The 23,476-nt window shown below is 41.8% G+C and overlaps 1 protein-coding gene across 38 annotated transcripts in view; it reads left to right on the forward strand.

The window, feature by feature from the left end:
- The window catches only part of dlg1b (discs large MAGUK scaffold protein 1b), a 204,637-nt gene that overhangs the window by 162,538 nt on the left and 18,623 nt on the right, over nucleotides 1-23,476 (forward strand). For 18 of the 38 annotated variants that reach the window (XM_078172767.1, XM_078172770.1, XM_078172773.1 and 15 more), the window contains 8 exons: nucleotides 643-787; nucleotides 6,422-6,551; nucleotides 8,776-8,932; nucleotides 11,221-11,323; nucleotides 11,545-11,659; nucleotides 12,365-12,541; nucleotides 16,182-16,248; nucleotides 22,315-22,414. In XM_078172767.1, coding sequence (XP_078028893.1) covers nucleotides 643-787; nucleotides 6,422-6,551; nucleotides 8,776-8,932; nucleotides 11,221-11,323; nucleotides 11,545-11,659; nucleotides 12,365-12,541; nucleotides 16,182-16,248; nucleotides 22,315-22,414 — 994 coding nt within the window. Of the gene's footprint in view, nucleotides 1-642; nucleotides 788-6,421; nucleotides 6,552-8,775; nucleotides 8,933-11,220; nucleotides 11,324-11,544; nucleotides 11,660-12,364; nucleotides 12,542-16,181; nucleotides 16,249-22,314; nucleotides 22,415-22,808; nucleotides 22,843-23,476 lie in introns of all 38 variants that reach the window. The other 20 variants (XM_078172769.1, XM_078172771.1, XM_078172775.1 and 17 more) reach the window with 2 other exon arrangements.

Below are 23,476 nucleotides of genomic sequence, written 5' to 3' on the forward strand. Positions count from 1 at the left end.
ACGGAAAACACATTATTTGATCAATTTACATTGTGCCCCTAAAGTTCTTTGTGCGCTCCTTACTTTTTCAACTTAGGAGCACATGTGCTCCTTGGGAAAAAAGTTAGCGTCAAGCACTGAGTAAGGATGATGGTAGTAGTGGTAGTAATGGTGGGAGTATTTGTAGTGTTGGTGGTGGTGGTAGTAGCACTAGTAGTAGTAGTAGTAGTAGTGTTGGTAGTGGAGGTATTAGTGGTTGTAGTAGTAGTGTTGGTAGATGTGGTTGTGTTGCTGGTAGTAGTAATGTTAGTGGTGATAGTATCAGTAGTAACAGTGGTGGTAGTCGTAGGTGTGCAGTAGAACCTAAAACCTGCCATGAAAAGATTCTCTTCCCTAAAACATGAGTCAAGTTTTTAAAATCATCCAACATCAGGAACTTTAACTCTGAAGGTTAAAAGTCTTTTCATCATCGTATCATGAGCAATAAAACATCAACAAAACAAGCTCTGTTAAACGTCACACACAGCTGTTATAGAATAAGATGAATAAAGCTTTGACCTCACTCATAGAGGAATGACCCTGTTACATGTCTCAGAGGAAGATGGAGGTCGATGGTGTGATGTGATGTAGTGTGTTATGAAGCAGTGATGTGTCTGTGCTCAGGTGAACAGTGCTTGCCTGGAGGAGGTGAGCCACGAACACGCCGTCACTGCCTTGAAAAACACTCCTGACGTGGTCTACTTGAAAGTGGCTAAACCCAACAGTGTCTTCATGAACGACAGCTTCGCCCCGCCCGACCTCACCAACTGTAAGTTTATTCCTCTGTACAGAGACGTTTTTGTGTACGACTCTCCACACTGGATAACAGAGACGTGTATTATACTGCACACGTTCTGCTGTTGATAAATGTCATCGCCTATGACTGTGTGTAGAATTGTGTATCAAGAATTCTTTTGTTTTTGGATTCTTCGTTCACTGTGGAGGCATGCGAGAAAAACGTTAAAAAAAATTTCTTTATGAATTCAGCGTAACACAGGGTGTGTCACTGAGCTACAGATGTTCATTAGGAGGGTGAAGGATTCCTTTAATGACTTGTCTAATGTGACAGGAGGAGGTGCGTTCACGGACACAGCCCTAACGTTTCAAAACAAGGACAAACTCTCCGTCCTCTCGGCGGCTTAACAAGGACATGAAGCCTGTTTTCTGGTTTCTGTCTTCACACATCACACAAACCAGATTAGCAGGTCCTGGTTCAGATTGTCCGGGTTGACTTTCTGCCTTTGGCCCTGAAGTAGTGTTGAATTCAGGAGGGACTGCAGCGTGTCTCTGATGATGTGGTGGTGATGGTGGTGGAGGAGTTCCCAGTGGCATTTATCAAACAACACGTTTCAAAGTCAAGGCGAGGCAGAGCTCCTCTCAAACACATTCAGAGCACGGACCCTGGATCGGTTCCCAACGACTCCCCCGCTGAACCTTAAAGTCGAGACACTGAAGGACAAACCGGTCCTGGACTGATGATGCAGGGGGAACGATGTCCAGCCGAACCGTCTGACCTGCAGAGAGCGAGGAACTGATCAGATGTTGGGTCGCTGAGAGGTTCAAACAGACTGGAGATCACCTGACCATCATAATAATAATGATAATAATAATAATAATTTATATATCTCAAAAACAAGTTTAAAAGTTGACAGACATAAAAACAAAATGTAAAGCGCAGTATTAGTTTAATGTAGCTAAATATGAAAACAGTAGAGATGATGAATTGAAATTTGAGAATAACCAAATTAATGGGAGCAAACAAACAAAAACTCACCGGTTACTTTCCTTTATGACACAGTGTCTTTCTGTGTCTGTTAGGGGTGCATGATTAATATTCATACTAGGGATGCACCGATATGGATTTTATTCAACCGATACTGATACTTATCTGCATCTCATGGCCGATAACTGATAACTTTACATTTGTATTTTAAGCAGAAGTGTATAACGTGTAGTCTGTGTTCACCTGAGGCTCAGAGAGGCTGGTTTAATGTTCCACAGCTCTGACCGAACCAAATCAAACTGTTAACACAACAAACACAAACAACAGGTGTGACTCTTCATACCTGCGGACATCAGGACCACCCTCACTGGCCCCGCCCCCTTATAACCCTACACGAGTGGAGTCTCTACTGACAGAGACAAACACTGACAGCTGATGAACATCAACATCTGCTGGATCACATGTTCATATCGTCACGCCCAGGCGCCGTCTCACTGTCCCACCACAGACCAGCCGACAGCTACTGTTGACTCACCTCACACATTAACACTCAGCTCACACACACACACACACACACACACACACACACACAGAGTCAGAGAGGTAATGATACCAATAAGCACTAACCGTAGCATCACATGGCGAGCAGTTATTACTAAGTTTAACAACAGTGGAGCCTTGTAAAAGCTCTGTGCTGGATGTTAGCCACTGCTGCTAATTAGCTCGTGCTAACACTCGGTCCTTCAGCACAGTGTCTAACCTGTTTATCAGCTAGCTTGATGCTAACTGGCATCAAGGCGCTCTCCCTGTTTTCCTTTTTGAATGATGAATATAGACGACCGCCACCTGCTGTTACAGCAATCTGTTTCCTCTCACAGACACAGAACATATGTGGTAGTTGGCCGCCAGCTGCAGTCACCGCAGCGTGTTCACATGCAACTTCTTGGCCGAGAATTCTGGTCCCTGAGTCCTGACAGTAAGCTATGGCGAGCCTGTAGAAGCCTTATTTCACATGCATGTCAGCGATTTTCACTGGGGACGCACGCGAGTAATTCAGGCTGACATTACCTGCTTTTCAGCGAACTCCTCTGTTAATTTTATTAAGAGGAATGGCATATAGGTCCACAGTAACTTATTATTGGTATTATTATTATTGGGCTACAATAAGTACCGGGCCATCAAATCACAGCATCCGCAGTGCGCTTTTATGCACGCGGGTCAAGGCGATCACGGATATTTGATGTGGGGAAGATGTAGCCAGATGTATTACCTGTTTTTAAGCAGCACTGAGATACGTGGCTCATCCGTCCGTCCGTCCGTAGCACGAGTCATGTGCGCCACTTCACCACCGACCCGTGAGTAAAAGTGCAAACAATTCTGTGTCCTCTCACCACGGATGCTGTGATTTGATGATCCGGTACTCATTGTAGCTCACTGGCGAACGACCCCCTTAACGAACACGCCAGGGGTTTTTTTGTTTGTTTGTTTTTTTAACATATTTTTTGGGCATTTTAGCCTTTAATTGATAGGACAGCTTAAGTGTGAAGGGGGGAGAGAGAGAGGGAGTGACATGCAGCAAAGGGCCACAGGCTGGAGTTGAACCCGGGCCGCTGCGGCAACAGCCTTGTACATGGGGTGCCTGCTCTACCACTAAGCCACCGACCCCCTTAACGAACGCGCCGTTTTAATAGAACGGAGCACGTAGGCACTGACCTGTTGCCAAACCCGGTCTCACACCATTTCTTGTCATATTCACAGTCTATCACAGTTAGTCAACAATTAGTATCACCCCCTCCCCCCTAAAAAAACAAAACAAAAAACGGTTTTTGTGTACTAATTTTTCATAACCGTTTATGATCTCAAACACGTGTTAACATGTACACGGACTCACCCCTAGAGTGGATACACTGCAGCCTGTTTGACTGCGGCTGTCTGCAGCGCTCTCTCTCAATACTGAACACATTTCAATAAATTTCTGTTCTTGTTAGTCACGCTTAAAAAATGCTGAACCTACCCTTTTAAATACAGCAGACATGAATCACTTGGTTTTAACAGATGCGTTTTAACTGTGAACAGTGAACCCAACACGTACTAAACATGTTCTCCATGTTCAGTGAAAATCCCGACAAAGTCTAAAACAAACTGAGAGCAGTTGTAAAGAGATTAAAGCAGAAGGAGTACGAGCAGACTGCTGCTCCTTTAAAGCCCGTCTGCCAAATGTTCTACAGGCTGAACAGCATCTGAAGAGACTGAACTGTAAACTGTGACACAGTCTGACTGACTCGGGACCCTGACCGACAGGAGCGGTCTGATTTTTGCAAAGTTTCCGGCCCCTCAGCTGATCATTGTGATGATCCAAACATGTCTGATTGAGACTTTTACAGTCCCGACTGTACAGACCAAAACAAGAGAACAAAAAAGCAACACACTCACAACACTGGCGGTTTAATTTCAACTTATTAAGATCAACATTTTTGCAGGAAAGCATCCATATTTAAAAATGAAAAGGTGTTTGAGGATTCGGAGATGTGGCTGTATCAGCACTCCACCCATCCATCATCAACCATCAGATGCCTTTAGATCCCTTTTCTCCAAAGACCCCCCTCATCGACCCCCCACCCTCCTCTTCCTCTGCTGATGTCGAGGTTGAGACGCGTGAAGGACGAGCAGCAAATCCAATCAGCGAGCGTCGAGCTGCATCACTGCCGTCACTGTGGCAGAGCTAATCCACACAGCAACACTGCGGTGCACTAACACTGATGTGCTGCCACAGATCCGAGCCGGAGGTAATGAATGAGAAATAATTCTGTTAAGTGTTGTGACTCCATCGTGGAGCGGCTCAGGAACAAACACAGAGGGAATGATTGTTGTGATGATAATGCAGCTGGCCGTCCCATCATCCCCCGCTCCGCTTATCACACGTACCGACTGGACAGACTGGATCAGATGATCAAGAGAAGTGAACAGATTTAATTTCCTCTGGTGTTCATGAACCTCAGGAAGAACAACGACGTGCTCCAGAGCCCACTTTGATTTTTTCAAAATTACTGTTTGAGAAGCTGTAACTGTAAAATTTGGCTTTTTTTTTTTTTTTGGTTTGTAAATGAGCAAAACAACTAACCAAATACCAAGATTGATTTTCTTTTGGTTGATTAATCAGGTCATTATCTCTAAATGCACTGAACAACATGGAATTTTCCACCATGTTTATACCTCAGTATCGCTGCCTTTAATGTCTGACGGTGTATCAAGCCTTCCTTTGGTAATGCTAGAAATTAATCAGTAATTATTTTGATTAGTCAGGTATTTATTTCACGTCATCCAAAAACAGACATTACTATATTTAACATTGCTCACATATTTTACTTTTTTTTTTTCTTTTTTTTTTCCCCAGATATTTTACGAATGGTTTTTGGATATTATACACATTTTTTTATTTTATTTTTAACCATTTTTTCAGATATTTTACTTTTTTCATATAATTTATTATTATTTCGGAATTTTTTTAACAATGATTTTAGGATATTTTTTCAGGATAATTTTCTTACATCTTTCAAATATTTTACTCATAAGTTTTGGATATTTAAGTTTTTTTTTTTTTTTTTTTCAAATTACCAATAATTTCCAGATTTTTTCAGAATTGATTTTCCGATAATTTTTTAATATTTTCTTTTTGATATTTTTGTTATTTGTTGTCTTTTTTCCCCAAATCTTTCACTAATAATTTTCAGATAGTTCAGTAATTATCTTGAATTGTTCATAATCATTTTGAGTTTTTTTTTATATTTTTGAGTATTTTACCTATAATTTTTGGACATTTACAGAATATTTTTTTAAATGTTTTTCTGCTCATTTTCAGATATTTTATTGTTGTTTTGGAATTCTTAACTTTTTTAAAAATATTTTCACTATACTTCAGTGAGTATTTTGCTTATAATTTATAAGATGATATATATTTTTTTCTCTGAATATTTTTCTTATAATTGATGTTATTGCTATACTACTGAAAATTAAATACATCACAACATTTATGGATATTGCAGTCTCACATTACTGTATGTCATGATAGGTGATTAAAGTCCTGAATCAGATTTTAAGAACAGAAACATTTAAAGTGAGTTTTTGATGATGCAGCAGAAACAGACGCTCCTCGCTCTAACTTTCCTCTTCAGTTGAATCATTTTCTCCCCATCAGAGGAAACTCTGCGACTGTTTGATGCCTGAAACATTAAATCTGTCTGTGAACAAGTTTAAACTCATTAAGATGATCTCACAGCTGTATTTCTAACTCCTACACGTCCACACGTGTCCATGGGTCTCCACAGTGAGCACTCACAGCTTGTGATCAGACCCGGTCAAGTTTCTCACTCACTAGTTTAGTTTACGACCCCCTCGGCGGCACCCGGCCTCGTCCAATCAGATGGTAACAGGAGCCTGACAGGTGAGTGCAGACGAGGGTCTGAGCAGGTGTGCCTTCAGATGGAGGGAAACTGTAGAGGCTGAAACACTCTCTGCTGCTCAGAGTAAGTGTGTTGGGAGGACGTGGACATGTTTTTACTCACTGACGGATGTTTCAGGTTATCAAAATAACTTTCTTCTTTTTACTTGGTCTCTGATGGAACTGGATTATTTCTAATGTTTGACCTAAATGCGCTCTCCCTCTGCGTGCCTCTGTTTCAGCATACTCCCAGCACATGGAGAACCATATCAGCCCCCCCAACTTCCTGGGTCAGCCCCTCCCCCCGCCAGCATCCTCAGGACGCTACTCCCCGACCCCGAAGAGCATGCTGGGAGACGACGATGTCACCCGGTGAGGACCAACACATCTCGTTTTACCCTTTCTGACGTTTTCAGACAGCAGACTCAAAGATGGGGATTGTTATTCAGTGTTTTTTTCCCCTCAAATTTGGCACAAACTTCCACTTGGACTCAGCAATAAACTGATCACATTTTGGTGGTTGCACGTTAAACATGAAGGTCACTGTGACCTTTAGTCTGTCTCATGTTCTTAAAAGCAATATCTCAAGAACACCTGAGGGAATTTGATCAATGAATTATTTAGAATTTGGTGGTCAAAGATCAACGTCACTGTGACCTTGTCCATTGCGTTCTTGTAAAGACAGTATCTCGAGAACGCCCCAAGGAAATTATTTTCAGATTTGACACAAACGTCCCCTTGGACTCAAAAATAAACTGATTACATTTTAGTGGTTGTATGTCAAAGGTCAAGGTCACTGTGACCTTGCATCCATCTCATGTTAGTGAAAGCAATATCTTATTAACACCTTGAGGGAATTTGATTGATGAATGAATACGATTTTGGTGGTTAAACTCACTGTCAATGTGGTCAATATTACTGTGATGTTTCATCCATCTAATTCTTGTGAACACCATATCTTGACAGCTGTGAGGGAATTTTCTCACATTTGGCACAAACTTGCGCTTAGATTCAACAATAAGCTGATTAGTTTGGTGGACAAAGGTCACTGTGACCTTGTCCATTGCATTCTTGTAAAGACGGTATCTCAAGAATGCCCCAAGAAATTCTTTTCAGATTTGGCACAAACGTCCACTTAAGGCCCGAACATACTCGGGCGGAACATATGCGGAACGGACTCCGCGGAGGTCCGCGCAGACTCAAAGCGGACGTCCGCAAGCCCTGTGCGCGCAAAGCTCAGATTTTACGACCGCGCGGACTCCGCTCCGCGCACCAGTGACTGCTCGGCATGTATTTTTCACATCGCGGGGATTTTTCACGGACATTTTTACAGGAAACTACAACGCGGAAGTGCGCTCGACTATGGAAGCCCGAATGACTGCGGACATTCCTCGCGGAGTCCGTTCCGCTTATAGTACGCCCGAGTATGTTCGGGCCTTTAGACTCAACAGTAAACTAATTTGATTTTGGGGGTTGTCCTTTCAAGGTCACTGTGAACACGTTGGTCTCATTCTTGTGACTGCAATATCTCAAGAACATCTTCAGGAAAATTGAATAATGAATTAATTCTATTTCGGTGGTCAAGGGTCAAGATTACTGTGACCTGTCTAATCTTGTGAAGACCATATCTCAAGACGGCCTTGAGGACATTTTCTCAAGTTTGGCACAAACTTATGCTTTTACTCAACAATAAACTGATAACTTTTTGGTGGTTGTATGTTAAAGGTCAAGGTCACTATGACCTTGCATCCATCTAATGCTTGTGAAAGCGATATCTCAAGAATACCTGGAGGGAATTTCTTCAAATTTGGCACAAACATCCACTTAGACTCAATGAATAAGCTGATTAGAATTTGGTGGTCAAAGGTCAGTGTGACCTCACAAAATATGTTTTTGGCCATAACTGAAGAATTCATTCACTAATTCTGACCAAACTTGATACAAATGTCTAACAGGATAAAATAATGAAGGTCAAAAGGTCAAAGGTCAGCTTGACTGTGACATCATCGTGTTTGAAACTGTGCTGATTGTAGTTTAACGCATCCACACACTGATTTGATCACCAATTAGTCACGTCTGAGATATTTACAGAAAAGGAGCAGGTGTGTGTTTCAAGTATCAGACGTTCCTCAGTAAATTTAGCAAATAATTAATAATGTTAGTGTAGAAATTATCATTGTAATGTGTAAAGTACGTTGTTATCAAAGATACTTAATGACAAAATAATGTTGTGTTTGTATTTTTACTGCTAAAATCCCTCTTTACAGAGAGGCAGAGTATTTTGGAGGGATATTGTACTTTTACAGCAGCTGTGTGCAAAAACAGATAAGAGACCAAAACAAATACAGACATTACTTATCAACAGTCTATAATAATTTATTGAACCTGGAAACATGCAGAGAGCAGCTGATGTTCAGCAGGTTAATGTCGCCGCCCTCTGCTGGTGTTAACCTGCAATTACACACAACACCACCGTCACTCCTGCACTGACACACACTCACCAGGTGTTATTACAGCTGTAAAAAATCAGGATGATTGACAGCTGTGTGTGAGGTCACACGACGTCAGGATGATTGACAGCTGTGTGGTCCCACAGGGAGCCCAGGAAGGTGGTGCTGCACAGAGGAGCGACAGGACTGGGCTTCAACATCGTGGGCGGGGAGGACGGAGAGGGAATCTTCATCTCCTTCATCCTCGCTGGAGGACCAGCTGACCTCTGTGGAGAGCTGAGGAAAGGAGACAGACTCGTCTCCGTACGTACACACACTTTTATCACACACCTTTATCAGTTTTAAATGTGTTATAAAATCAATGTCAGTCTAAGCTGATGCCATATTGACCATATTTTCAGAGCTTTATGTTGCTGTCAGACCACCTTTTCCTCCTGCGCTACATTTTCTCAACTGTATAATTCCAGTATTTGTACATTAAACGCTGAACTGTGGTGCGCACTGTATCAAGCTGCAGGTCAGAAAGTTGTTGCGCGCGTGACTGAAACAAAACGTCACTTTTATAATGATTTCAAAGATGGCTGGTGCTTGGGGGAGCCCCTCTGAGTGGAGTCAGCGTGGGTTTCCTCCAGGTGCTCCAGCTTCCTCCCACAGTCCAAAGACATGCAGGTTAATTGGTGACTCTAAATTGTCTGTAGGTGTGAATGGTTGTCTGTCTGCTGTACCCAACAGGGGTGTGAATCTCCAGGCACATCACAATTCAGAGGGTAACGATAACAGAAATAATAAAACGATTATCGATGCATCAACAGTTTATTTTTTTTTTTTTTCTTTTGACTTCAGACTGTATTGTGGGTGATCCATCATTAACTAAACAGATTATTTGACTTGTCCAGGTCCCTTCAGCCTACCTCCATACCCTGTTGAACCAGGAGGCGCCAGTTGGGTTGGGTCCATCTGTGGACGCTCGTGCTCGTCCACTTATATATGGGACATACACAGGCCTGCATAGGGTTGGGTTGGAGTGCTCCGCCAAAGCTGCTGTGTTCTTATTTATGTTCTGCCAGCAGAGGATCTGCGACGCTGGGCAGCCAGGCACGAGGTTTTTAAGGTCAAACAGACGGAGCAGAGACAGAGGTGTTTTCATCTGGTTCATGGTGCAGCGTGTGTTGGTCGGCTGGTTAAAGTGCTGATCGCTGCTCATGTCAGTCGCTGGGTGATGGCGTCAGAAAGTACTCACAACATACGTCATGTTCGCCTCGCAGACGTGATTTTTTTAGATGTATCATGAAGTGATTTTGACCACTCCACTCATCATTTAGTCGCTGTTTGGCTTGGACCTGCATTTATGTTGGCACTGGTGGATATAAAACAAGACCATCAGCCTCCACAGCTCCCACTAACAGTGCAGCTCAACATGCACTGAAACAAAACTAAATGAAACACGTGCAACAGCCACACCACCTGGATTAGCCGCGGCTAACAGCTAACAAGCTAATAAAGTTACCTACACAGTGACCTGTACAGGTTCTTGCTCCAAATACGTCTCCAGCCCCCCGACATCATCACAGAACATTCATCAGTCTTTCCAGGAGCTTTTATGACAAATAAAACACACGTTTAACCATAAAAAGTATTTGTATTTGTCAAAACCAACCTACCACGAGTCCAGGTCCAGGTCCGAGTCCAGGTGAAATCTGCAGGGGCTCGTCAGTGTGGTGTTCAAGTACACACACAAAAAAAATGAAAGAAATCTCTGTGGTAACTAAAACATCTCAACAAACAACATAAGACAGAAAATAACCTGATAATGACACATGAATTAAAATCAGTGCAGCTTCCATAACGACAGGAAGTGACATCACCAACTTATTAACTCCATTACACAGACGTTAAATTAAAACAAGCTGCAGCCGACGTCTTTTGTGAAGATTAATTAGTACAAGTTAACTTTAGCTCGTCCACACTGGGTGCTACGCTGACTTCACAGCTGCCTTTTGTTCCTTTTGTAACATCATGTTATGAACAAACAAAAAAATCGTCTACATCTGTATCACGATGCATCTAAGAACTGATATTTTCCCCCCTAGTACCCAGCGATCAGAGAAAATTATGCTTCATTTCATTGTTGTCATAATCGCTGAGTTTGTTTATTGTCTTGTGTTTGTTGTCTCCTCCATAAACCGCTGCGAGTCTGACCCAAACAGCTGACCGGCGGCATAATACTTTGTTTTTGTGTAGGAATACTTTTTTGAGAAACAGTAGCGCCAAAGGGAAGAGCTGTCTGACAGCAGGGTAAATAATGCGGTAAAAATATATTCAATAAAACATCCACTTTGACTGATCTTGAGTTTTTAAGTTAGGCCTTTTTTTTTAGAGGCCCCACCTCAATAAACCCAAACTGTCCCTTTTAGAGAAAGTGGAGGAAACTAAAAACAAGCCGCTGCAGATTTTTGTTAATTTATAAATCAATCTTCAAACGTCTTCTATTCACAAATATGACCTGTAAGAAAACACTCACACACTAGCACTTTATTCCTGATGAGTACCTGCTGTGTTTAACGCTGTCGTCTGTGTGTCGCTGTTTTTAGGTAAATGGGGTGGACCTGCGTAACGCCACCCACGAACAGGCAGCCGCCGCCCTGAAGAACGCCGGGCAGACGGTGACCATCATCGCCCACTACAGACCAGAGGGTGAGACACCTGGACGCACCCGCACGACACGTCACATCAAATTATTATCAGATGTCCACTGAGGCTGTTAGAAGCTTTCAGGCTCTCACTAACACCTCACGTTCATTTTCCATTATGTCCTGGAAAAACCTGGAATTCTGTCGAGCAGCTTCCCAGTCATGAAAGTCGTTGAAAACCGTCTTTGAACTGTCTTTGACTGTGAACTTCCTCTTCCTGTCCAGAGTACAGTCGGTTCGAGGCGAAGATCCACGACCTGAGAGAGCAGATGATGAACAGCAGCATCAGTTCTGGATCTGGATCTTTGCGAACGAGTCAGAAGAGGTCGCTGTACGTCAGGTGAGACGACAGGCGCCGATGTATGGAGGTTCAAAATGGACAAAAATGATAAGACTTATTATGGTCATGTAGTGTTTGTATTCATAAAACCAGATTTAAAGATGAAATTGGTTTTAAATATTTTGTTTTTATATTATTTATAAATTAATTTATCATTTTAGTTTTGCTACACCTGCAGTGTGAAGTGACGCTTCACCAGAAGATGTTTAACCGAAAAATCAAACTTACTTTTAACTTTTTTTGGGGAGGGTTTAAAAAATATGCAAATTAAATAGTTTATCAAGTTATATTTAATTACTCAACTAAATGTCTTAGTTCATAATTAAATTATTATGTGAAAACTAAAATGATTGATGATGAGAAAAAGATTCTCTGAGCTGTATGTATCAATAATTAAATAATAATTTGATAAATGTAATTAATTAATCAGACAAAATTGAATTACAGTTAATTTTGAAGTAGATAATTTTAGAAGACTAGTTTGCATGAATCAAATTAAACTGGAATAATAACATAAATATATTTATTTGTTATTGATTAAAACTGATAGCAATGTAATCAATTCAACTCAGCGGCCACTTTTTTATGTCTCCTGGTCTTCAGGTGAGGTGTGACTGGAAGCTTTGAAAACAATATTTTTGTTTCCAGTAGATTGTAAAATGATGTGTTAACGTGTGTGTGTGTGTGTGTGTGTGTGTGTTGCAGAGCTCTGTTCGACTACGATAAGACCAGGGACTCCGGTCTGCCCAGTCAGGGACTCAACTTCAAGTTTGGAGACATCCTCCACGTGGTGAACGCCTCTGACGATGAGTGGTGGCAGGCCAGACAGCTGACGTCACAGGGGGAGGTGGAGGAGGTGGGGGTGATCCCCAGCAAAAGACGGTCAGTCACTCACACACACACACACACACACACACACACACACAGAATCATGTGACCTGTGTGTTTACATGTTATAGATTCACCTGTATCACATGTTAGTACCTGCGAGGCTCCTCTTGTTATGCCTCCCCATATCTCATGAACAGCTCAAAAGAATGTCCTCAAATTTGGCACAAACGTCCACTTTGACTTAACAAGGAACTGATTAGATTTTGTCGGCCAACAGTCACTGTAACCTCGCATCATCTCATTCTTAGAGCGCATTATATCAAGAAGGCTTTGAGAGAATTTTTCAAATTCGGCACAAACATCCACTTTGACTCAACAATGAACACAAATTCTTGTGAACAAATATCTCATCAACAGCTCAAAGGAATTTCCTCAAATTTGGCAAAAACGTCCACTTGGAATTACGAATGAGCTGATGAGAATAAGGTCAAAGGTCAATGTGACCTCACCAAACATGTTTTTGGCCATAACTCAAGAATTCACACACTAATCATGACAAAACTTGACACAAATGTCTAACAGGATAAAATAAAGAACTGGTGACATTTTATATCCAAAAGGTCAAAGGTCAACTTGACTGTGGCATCATCATGTTTTAACGTCATATCTCAGGAACAGAAGGGGAGACATTTGGTCAGATACTGAATTGCTGACCTGAAAACGCTCCATCAGCCTGAAATAAATCAAACGGCGGCGGCACCAGCAGTGAATAATCTCCCCAAGTATTGAATAAAAATATATTTAATAACAATCTGTGGGTCCATGATTTAGGGCTAACTAACTTACTAAAGTAACTAGCTTCCTCCTTCTTCCAAGCGCAGCTGGTTGCTAGGTAACAGTAATGCCAGTAGAGACAGAGCGCAATGCGTCATAATCTGAAAGCCACGCCCCCAAAGGGGAAACGAGGCCCGCTTTCCCCTTCGCTTCTTCGCTCGTTCGCTGTCATTCTGCCTCCGCAGCCGCGCCTTCAAGTCTCCATGACTGAATTGCTAGCTAGCTAAAATTATTAGCTATAGCTAGCTAATAATTTTAGCTAGCTATAGCTAATAATTAGCTAATAATAAGATGGCAAAGGATTATTTTAGCACGCTATGCCTACCAGAGAGGCAGCGGTACATTGATAAGCTTAATATTGCCGCTCTACCTCAGTGTCCCGTCTCCTTACCTTGATCGTCTTGGAAAAAACACGATGTGGAGAATCTTTTTTAAGAAGATGAGCTCTGGGCACAATTATAACACAAGTTGCATTCATACTGTCAATGCTTTAGCTTAACATACAGTACAGGCCAAAAGTTTGGACACACCTTCTCATTCAATGCGTTTTCTTTATTTTCATGACTATTTACATTGTAGATTCTCACTGAAGGCATCAAAACTATGAATGAACACATGTGGAGTGATGTACTTAACAAAAAAAGGTGAAATAACTGAAAACATGTTTTATATTCTAGTTTCTTCAAAATAGCCACCCTTTGCTCTGATTACTGCTTTGCACACTCTTGGCATTCTCTCCATGAGCTTCAAGAGGTAGTCACCTGAAATGGTTTCCACTTCACAGGTGTGCCTTATCAGGGTTAATTAGTGGAATTTCTTGCTTTATCAATGGGGTTGGGACCATCAGTTGTGTTGTGCAGAAGTCAGGTTAATACACAGCCAACAGCCCTATTGGACAACTGTTAAAATTCATATTATGGCAAGAACCAATCAGCTAACTAAAGAAAAACCAGTGGCCATCATTACTTTAAGAAATGAAGGTCAGTCAGTCCGGAAAATTGCAAAAACTTTAAATGTGTCCCCAAGTGGAGTCGCAAAAACCATCAAGCGCTACAACCAAACTGGCACACATGAGGACCGACCCAGGAAAGGAAGACCAAGAGTCACCTCTGCTTCTGAGGATAAGTTCATCCGAGTCACCAGCCTCAGAAATGGCAAGTTAACAGCAGCTCAGATCAGAGACCAGATGATTGCCACACAGAGTTCTAGCAGCAGACCCATCTCTAGAACAACTGTTAAGAGGAGACTGCGCCAATCAGGCCTTCATGGTCAAATAGCTGCTAGGAAACCACTGCTAAGGAGAGGCAACAAGCAGAAGAGATTTGTTTGGGCCAAGAAACACAAGGAATGGACATTAGACCAGTGGAAATCTGTGCTTTGGTCTGATGAGTCCAAATTTGAGATCTTTGGTTCCAACCGCCGTGTCTTTGTGAGACGCAGAAAAGGTGAACGGATGGATTCCACATGCCTGGTTCCCACTGTGAAGCATGGAGGAGGAGGTGTGATGGTGTGGGGGTGTTTTGCTGGTGACACTGTTGGGGATTTATTCAAAATTGAAGGCACACTGAACCAGCATGGCTACCACAGCATCCTGCAGCGACATGCCATCCCATCCGGTTTGCGTTTAGTTGGACGATCATTTATTTTTCAACAGGACAATGACCCCAAACACACCTCCAGGCTGTGTAAGGGCTATTTGACCAAGAAGGAGAGTGATGGAGTGCTGCGGCAGATGACCTGGCCTCCACAGTCACCGGACCTGAACCCAATCGAGATGGTTTGGGGTGAGCTGGACCGCAGAGTGAAGGCAAAGGGGCCAACAAGTGCTAAACACCTCTGGGAACTCCTTCAAGACTGTTGGAAAACCATTTCAGGTGACTACCTCTTGAAGCTCATGGAGAGAATGCCAAGAGTGTGCAAAGCAGTAATCAGAGCAAAGGGTGGCTATTTTGAAGAAACTAGAATATAAAACATGTTTTCAGTTATTTCACCTTTTTTTGTTAAGTACATAACTCCACATGTGTTCATTCATAGTTTTGATGCCTTCAGTGAGAATCTACAATGTAAATAGTCATGAAAATAAAGAAAACGCATTGAATGAGAAGGTGTGTCCAAACTTTTGGCCTGTACTGTATATAAATACAGTTAACTGTTACTCTAACAAACACATTTGGAGGGTTTGACAAAGTGTTTGCTGCACACATAGACATACCGAGTGTCAGGATCCCACAGTTTCTCCCCTGTTGAAGCCTCACGTTTTATTGTCTGTATCCACTTCAGTCTTCTAAAAGGTTCCGTTTTTCTGCTCGGCAGCTGATTAAAGCTAAGCTCTGGGTTTTTATTGGCCGTGCAGCCCACCACACAGCAACTTTTCAGTATTTGGACTGAGGGAAAACTCAACAGGCTGGAAACAGAGAGGGAAAGTGAGAGGGGAAAGCGGGCCTCGTTTCCCCTTTGGGGGCGTGGCTTTCAGATTATGACGCATTGTGCTCTGTCTCTATGGGTCGGGGAGAGAACAACTGGTGATGCAACCAGGAAATCCTCCACAGACCAGACGTCCCATTGCGGAGACTGTTTGGTTTGGCTGATGCGGTCTTCAAAGAAAGTGGCTGACGTAGACCGCGAATGCTGCGTCCTTCAAAGGCTGCAGATACACGTTCTCAGCTCGACCAAACAAAGTCCGAGTTCAAGCTGATGAAATGTTGAGAGCGGCAGTGATGTTCAGTGTCACTGGATCACAGACACCGATCATGAGCAGAGACTGAAGGAACTGGCACTTTAATGACCTCATCTGCAAGAGCTGTCTGATGTCTTTACTGAAACTTGACCTCTGACCTTCTGACCTCTTTGACCTCAGGGTTGAGAAGAAGGAGAGAGCGAGATTAAAGACGGTGAAGTTCAACGCAAAGTCTCGAGACAGAGGGGTGAGTGTTTGACTTCAGCTCCACTGCAGCAGGAACACAGTTAGATCCGGCAGTTCTGTACCATGTTAGTCTGAGGCCCATGATACTGTGAATTATGGACACTGCTCTGACTCAGCTGGCTTCTGTGACAGTTATCGGCATGAAACAGGTCTCTGCAGGTTTTAAGGTTTGAGGGGAAATAAATGATGTAAATAAATATAGTAAGCCTTGACTCCCTGAAGATGCTGCTCAGCGGGATGATGAAGAAACAGAAAAACACTTCAAAGTGCTGCCAGACAGGCCTGGGCCATGTTACGACTATGTACGATATATATCGATATATTTTCAAGTAAGATACTGATTACGACAACACAGTTTATATCGAGACAAGTTACGTGACATACTCACAAGTTCTCCAGCAACACTCAGAGCGACACAGAGCTGCTCCTGTGTTTAATCTGTCTGCTCATTAGTCTGATGAAGGTTTTAATATTTAAAAAGTATTTTCTAATATATAAAATATAGATTTCATTGTAGAAATTTGGATTTTTTCAGGCTCAGGCTAAAAACTGCTGCCATGGGTCTGGCTGGACCTGGACAGAAACTGTGCAGGTTCACGTGGGGTTGGGATAATTTTTTGGGGTCCCATCAGAGCTCTGGGTGTGTCTGACTGAAATGTTGCGTTAATTATCTCACTGAAGAAAGCAGTTCTTGAATCAGTGTTTCGAAGACGCTCTTCGGCTTCACTCAGCTTGTTTCTCTGCTAACTGAAGATCCAGGCGTTGAACCTTCCAGTGACTAAAATCTTTAATCCGGTGAAAAGATCTAGTTAAAAACAACTTAGACCTAAAACGTCACAGTGATGTGAACATCAAGAACGTAGTCGCACTGGAAATGTGTTAACATCCGTCTATCTGTCTGCGGCGTGCACTTGTGTAAAGCCTGCCTCAAATAAAGGTCGATGTTTCTTCAGACTGTTGTTTAGTTTTACTTGACTGTCGCTGCAGCAGCAAACAGAAACTCGTCCCTGAACTTTGAACATTTTACCATGAAAGAACCAGAAGTGTTGCCCATAATTCACCAAAGGTATCATGGGTAATCTGTCGTTTAGTGCAGTCTGTATCTGAGCTCTCGCTTAGCTGCATTTAAAGGGACAGTTCAGATGTTTTGAAGTGGGGCTGTATGATATATTACATACAGTCAGTTTGGAGAAGCAGGCTGGAGTCTGACATGGGAGCTAAACATGATCCTGCTGTGGACGGGTCGGCAACAAAACGTATGTTAGCCACCTAAGAAATCAATATGAGTTAACGTGTGCACTGGTTGGAAATCACTGTCTGTTAATGTAAAGCAGTGAAAACATTCTCAACACAGCGTACACTTCACACACTGTTATTGATTTCTCAGGTGTCTAGAATTAATTTTGTTGCTGACCCGTCCACAGCCGTACATTGTTGAGTTTCCTTCTCCACACTGGGGGCGTGCTGACTGACATGTACTGTAAGCGCCTCATACAACGCCGCTTCAGAACATGTGAACTGTCCCTTCAGTGTATTCAGCTCCTGTAGTGACTGATTTAATTTTGCATGTCGTGAGAATTTCTCTTCATGTGTTGTAAATGTGTGTGAAGATGAACTCTGTGTTTGAGCCGCAGCCACCTACTAATGTGTGTTTGACTAATGTTTAAAACCAGCCAGTTAACAGCATGTTGTTGTCGATCTCTGAGACGTTTCCTCTTCTTCACCGCTCCAACGTCTCAGCAGCTGAGCCGCAGCAGCAGCGCCTCCCCCAGCACCTTTTTTTAAAAAACGTGTGTCGCTTTAACACGCGTTGCCAAAACGCCCCGCCCAGCGCCACCCGCCAACCCGCCCTCTAACACACCACACTGACGGGGGAAGAAAAACCAACATGCATGAGCTCCCCCCGCCGACCCCTCCGCTGCTCTCCTCATACAGAGAGAAACGCTTGACATTGATGTCTGACTGTCTGCTGCTCACAGAAACCTTCCTCCTCCTCCTCCTCCTCCTCCTCCTCACCACTCACCTCTCTCATCCCCTTGCCCCGGCCTCTCTTTGCAGCATGTGACCTAATGATGTCATCAGTATCCAGTGAGTCCACTTAGTTTTTATGAAGCATTAATAATGAAATCACCTCAGTGTGTAACTGCTCACGAACAAGAGTCACTGTTAACAAAATCATTGAAGCATTATTGAAGACAGCAACAGAACATAATTTGAGTAGGGTTCCAGTGATACGACATTTCCACGGTACAATAACCGTCAGAGGGGTTATTGTTGGTGGAACAAGTAAAATAGATTCTCCTCATCATCACCAAAAATTCCTCAGGACCAATCGGAAAAGTTGAACCTCTTTTTTCAACACAAACGTTCGCGCAGAAGAGTTGACTGTTTGCAAAGTCCAAAGCTTTTAAAAATGAGGAGGTGAAAGAGAGGTCAGAAAACTGAGACTCCACTCTCCCTGCCTGTCAACACCTCCAATATATTACACTCTGGACGAGAGTGTAAAAAAGGGAACTGAATGTTCAGTGTGTCAGATTTAGGGCGATTAGTGGCATCAAGTGGTGACGACTGCAGATTACAACCAGCTGAAACTTCTCCTGGTTAGAATTCCTTCAGAGGTCATTGTTCAGGAGGTTTTTACAAAACAAACAGATCAGCGGTCTCCTTTATAAAACAGTGCATACTAAACATATATGTACAGACAAAAGCCAAAACAACAAAAATGACAATTTCTACAATCAGGCTTCCACCTCACCATCTGTGTCGCCAGTGCCAATATTTTTTTTAAGTATTTTCGGCACTTTCCTTGTGGAGAGGCTGCGAACTACAAACATCAATGTCCCTATCTGGAGTCAGCTTTTGTTTGTCTGTTCTGGGCTACTGTAGAGACATGGCAGTGCAACATGGTTAATAAAATGTCTGGAAAATCTGTTATTAAAATGCCCAAAAACTGACAATAAGATGCTTAAGAAATATTATAAAAATATCAGAAAAAAAAAATTCTAAATATGTCCAAAAAAGTTGATGAATTGTGCAAAAAATTGTATTAAAGTGTCCAAAACATGTTTGAAAAGTGTTAATAAAATGTCCAAAAACATATTATTAAAATGTTTATAAAATGTCTGGAAAATATTATTTAAATGTCAGAAAAAAGTGTTGATGAAATGTCCAAAAATTATTAATAAAATGTCAGAAAAATATCATTAAAATTTCAGAAAAAAATGTTAATAAAATGACCAAAAAATATTAATAAAAGTTATGAAAAATGCTGATAAAATGTCCAAAAAAATTATAAAATGTCTGAAAAAAATGTAATTAAAATGCCCCCAAAACTGATAATAAGATGCTTAAGAAATATTATAAAAATATCAGGAAAAAAATTCAATATATGTCCAAAAAAGTTGATAAATTGTTCAAAAAATGTTCACAAAATGTTTGAAAAGTGTTAATAAAATGTCCAAAAACATATTATTAAAATGTTTTTAAAATGACCAAAAAATATTAATAAAACATCTGAAAAATGTTGATAAAATGTCCAAAAGTGTGTTTTTTCTGGCGCTCCTGTCTCAGAGGGGCTGCTAACTATAGTTGCTGACATAAAAAGCATGAATGTCCCTAGTTTGTCTGTTCAGGGCTACTGTAGAAACATGGCGGGGTAGAAGGGGACCTGCTCCCTATGTAGATATAAATGTCTCATTCTGATGTAAAGAAAACACAACGTTTCTTATTTCGGCTGATTAAACACCAAAGAAAACACACTGATTATATTATATTCCATTTCTGACAGTACGTCCCCCTGAATCTGACACACTGGAGCTTTAAGGTGCTCAGTTACCAGAAAACAACAACCACAGTCTGCTGTTCCCAAATGTTACACACTCTTAACACACACACTTGAAGTGCTTTAAAGGATAAAATAATTGACCTGTTTCATTACTGCAAAGATCATCTGTAAATACGTCGACCTGTACAGAGCTTTGTGGAAGTTTCATCTGAACTGAACTGATGAAAAAGGGGCTGATGATATAATATCAGTTTGGTCTGATCGGTCTGAAGTGGATAAATCACATCTCTTAAATTTCTGACATAACTGATTTCACCTGGCTGCCTAAAATCAGCGTCTTGTCTGACGTTGGCACAGAAATGTATAGTTTTATAGCAGAAAGCCAGATGTTTTAAAACGTGCTCTTATTTTAATCATCGTATAAAGACGTGTCCGGGATCATTTTGAGGACGGTGTATCACCTAAATGAATTATCACGTAAACCTCATCAGAGCTCTGTCAGGGTTTATAGCTCCATTCACACCAGTCGTGACTCTTCTCTCTGAAACCAGTCAAACGTCTTCTCTCAGCTTGTGTCCCCTGCGTCTCTGCATGTCGTCTGCATGTTCACTCTCTCCTCTTCCTGCTTCTGTCTCTGACGTCTGCTGCCTTCACTGTCACTGCGTTAAACTCAGCCTCTGAAACACTCTCCAGGACGCCTCACGTCCAGGTTCATATGCAGATGATACCAAATGTCAGTAAGAACAAACAGCAGCTGACGTCTGGTTCTGTGGTGTGGACTGGTTTCAATGGGCAGTAAATGCTCCCACACCAGCTTCATACTGGAAAAGCACCCAATAATGTGATAATGAAAAATGTAGTGACAACAGAGAACTTGCACTTAACACTTAATGTCATAAAACCCAACGATGTGATGAAATGTCCTCACTGATGTTGTAGTAACAGTTTTACCAGTCATGTGGGCCTGATACCTTTCAGGTGGGTCATTTTTTAAATTGATTCAAAATTAAATAAAGTATGTTAGTTTCATGTTAGCCTATGAAGGAAGGCAAAACAGTCAATTTAATCTCCCTGAAATGTTCTTTAACATCAAAGTCAGCGGTGATTGTGATGAAATGAAGTGTTTCCTCAGCTTCGCCTGATTTTACGACATTTCTGCGTTTGAAAGGGTTCAAATAGAATTTAAAATTAAGAAAAAAAATTGACCTTCATATGATTATGAAGGGGCGAGGCAGTCTGACTAAAACAGATTGAAAACCACTGCTTTAACTGTTTTTAACACATTTTAATATTTTATTCTGAATACTTTTTACATTCCTGATGATTTATTCCTGATGAGGCAAAGTGTGTGTCACTAAACGTGTTTTATAAATTCACACTAATGTAATAAGGTGTTAAAAATGTCAATTATTCTTGGTCAGGTCATCACATACTTGGGTTTTATTACATTTTTAATCAAGTTAGGGGCAAATTTATTACAGGATTGTTTCTACACGTCTGTTTATTAAAACAAAGCCTCCACAGAATGGCTCATTTATTCAGAGTATATATTTAGTCTGCAGTGAGGGACATACATGGTGTCCATTACAGAACCAAGGAGATCATTTTTGGATATCTTGTATTAAAAATAAAAACACACAGTAAATGAGTCAAACTAATCCGTCATGCCGTACTCACCACTTTCTGTTTAACAACAGCGCTGTTCTTAATCAAACATTAATTCTGGTCAACTTTTTCTTTTTCTTTTAAGATTCTGTACGTAAACTCGACGTTTCCTGCAGATGTGTCAAATTAAAAGCTTATTGCCTTCGCACAGCTGGTGAAACATCTGCACAGGAAGCGTTGTGTTTCGTTCAGACAGTAAAAACCAAACCGTCAAAGTAGAAACGACTGGAATTAATTATTGAATAAAAACAATCAGTGAAACTCAGCGCGTCCTACAGATGTGGAAACACAGAGGAAATGTTGAGTTTGTATTAACAGCAAATTAAAATAGAGACAGGAAACAGGCAGGACTGTGACTGAAATATGCTCAGGTATATTTACCTGTAATTATAATGTATTGGTCATGTTTTGGAGGCTTTGTTGAGGTTGTTTACTTTGTTTACTCTTTAATTTCGACATGTTTCATGAGTTTTAGCTTTCAGTGTGATTTTCCTGTCAGCCACAGACTCAGAACAAAAGCGTCTCATTCTGTCCAAACCGACATCAGACTCCCTCCATCTCCTCCTCTTTTTTTATTCCATTACCCCTCCTCTTCCTCCTCCTCCTCTTCCTCCTCAGCAGTCTCTCAATGACAAGCGTAAAAAGAACCTCTTTTCCCGAAAGTTTCCGTTCTACAAGAGCAAAGAGGCGAGCGAGCAGGAGACCAGCGATGTCGACCGTAAGTATCCCAGCGCGGCGTGAGGTTCGGGGGGGGCGGGGAGATTGGTCGGGCAACAGGAAGAGAGGTCAGCTGGTGGCGGCGCGCTGCAAATGCGCCGGTTGTCACGGCAACAGGGCCTGGCTAAAATAATGCAACTGATCAGAGACTGCTCCTTTAGTTGATAGTTGCTGAAGTTGGTGAAAACATTTCAGCCGTGAAGGCAGAAAATCTGGTCTGATTTCCCCAAAATCTTCCTCCTCCTCCTCTTTCTCCTCCTTGTTGGAGTCAAAATGGCCGCCCTGCAGCCCTGCCGACTGGCTGCATTCCCTCTGCTCTCTCTGTCTGTCGCTGTAACTCAGTAACGTGTTGTGTTGTTTTCTCCTCGTCGTTCACTCGGCTCTGCTGACCTCAGGACAACAGTGATGACATGCTATCCAAAGGCCACAGTAAGTGTGATTCCCTCCCACCAACACCCCCCCCCCCCCCCACCCCCAAACTCCCATCAGCCTCTTGGTCTCCACCAGGATCCTTCTTCACAGTCCAATAAAAACAAATAAATACATGAAAAGGAGGAAAGGAAGAATGAATTAAATGTGATAATTTCCTTTAAAAAATGTTCTCGGGGGAACGAGCTCCTGATAACTTTGGCGTTCTGTATGTGTACACATGACGTCGGAGGGAGAACTGACTGATCTTAATCTAGAAAGTCTAAATCACTGTTGACTTACACCAGTATTTTTAGTTCTATTTCCTTTTCTTTTTACCAGTCCTGTAACGTGATCCCCACCACGCACAGTCTCCATCTCTCTCAGCTCAGCTGTTTCACCAGTAGAGACTGCCCTCTGGTGGCAGGCGCTGTGCACTACAATACATTACCTCAATACAGCATCTCCATATCAGTTTAATAGAAAGAGAAACATGTATTTTTGGCAGTTTCGAAATTCATACCTTTGTGATTTATCAACATCCTGTAACATCAGTACGTTGACTTGACGAAGTTGCTATTATTTTGTAAAATCAGCTCCACATTTAAACTTTTTTTCTTGCTGTAGTTGTTTTTAAAATCTTTCCATACGCTTC

The sequence above is a fragment of the Epinephelus lanceolatus genome, chromosome 12 (genome assembly GCF_041903045.1).
Source record: "Epinephelus lanceolatus isolate andai-2023 chromosome 12, ASM4190304v1, whole genome shotgun sequence".
Classification (NCBI taxonomy): domain Eukaryota; kingdom Metazoa; phylum Chordata; class Actinopteri; order Perciformes; family Serranidae; genus Epinephelus; species Epinephelus lanceolatus.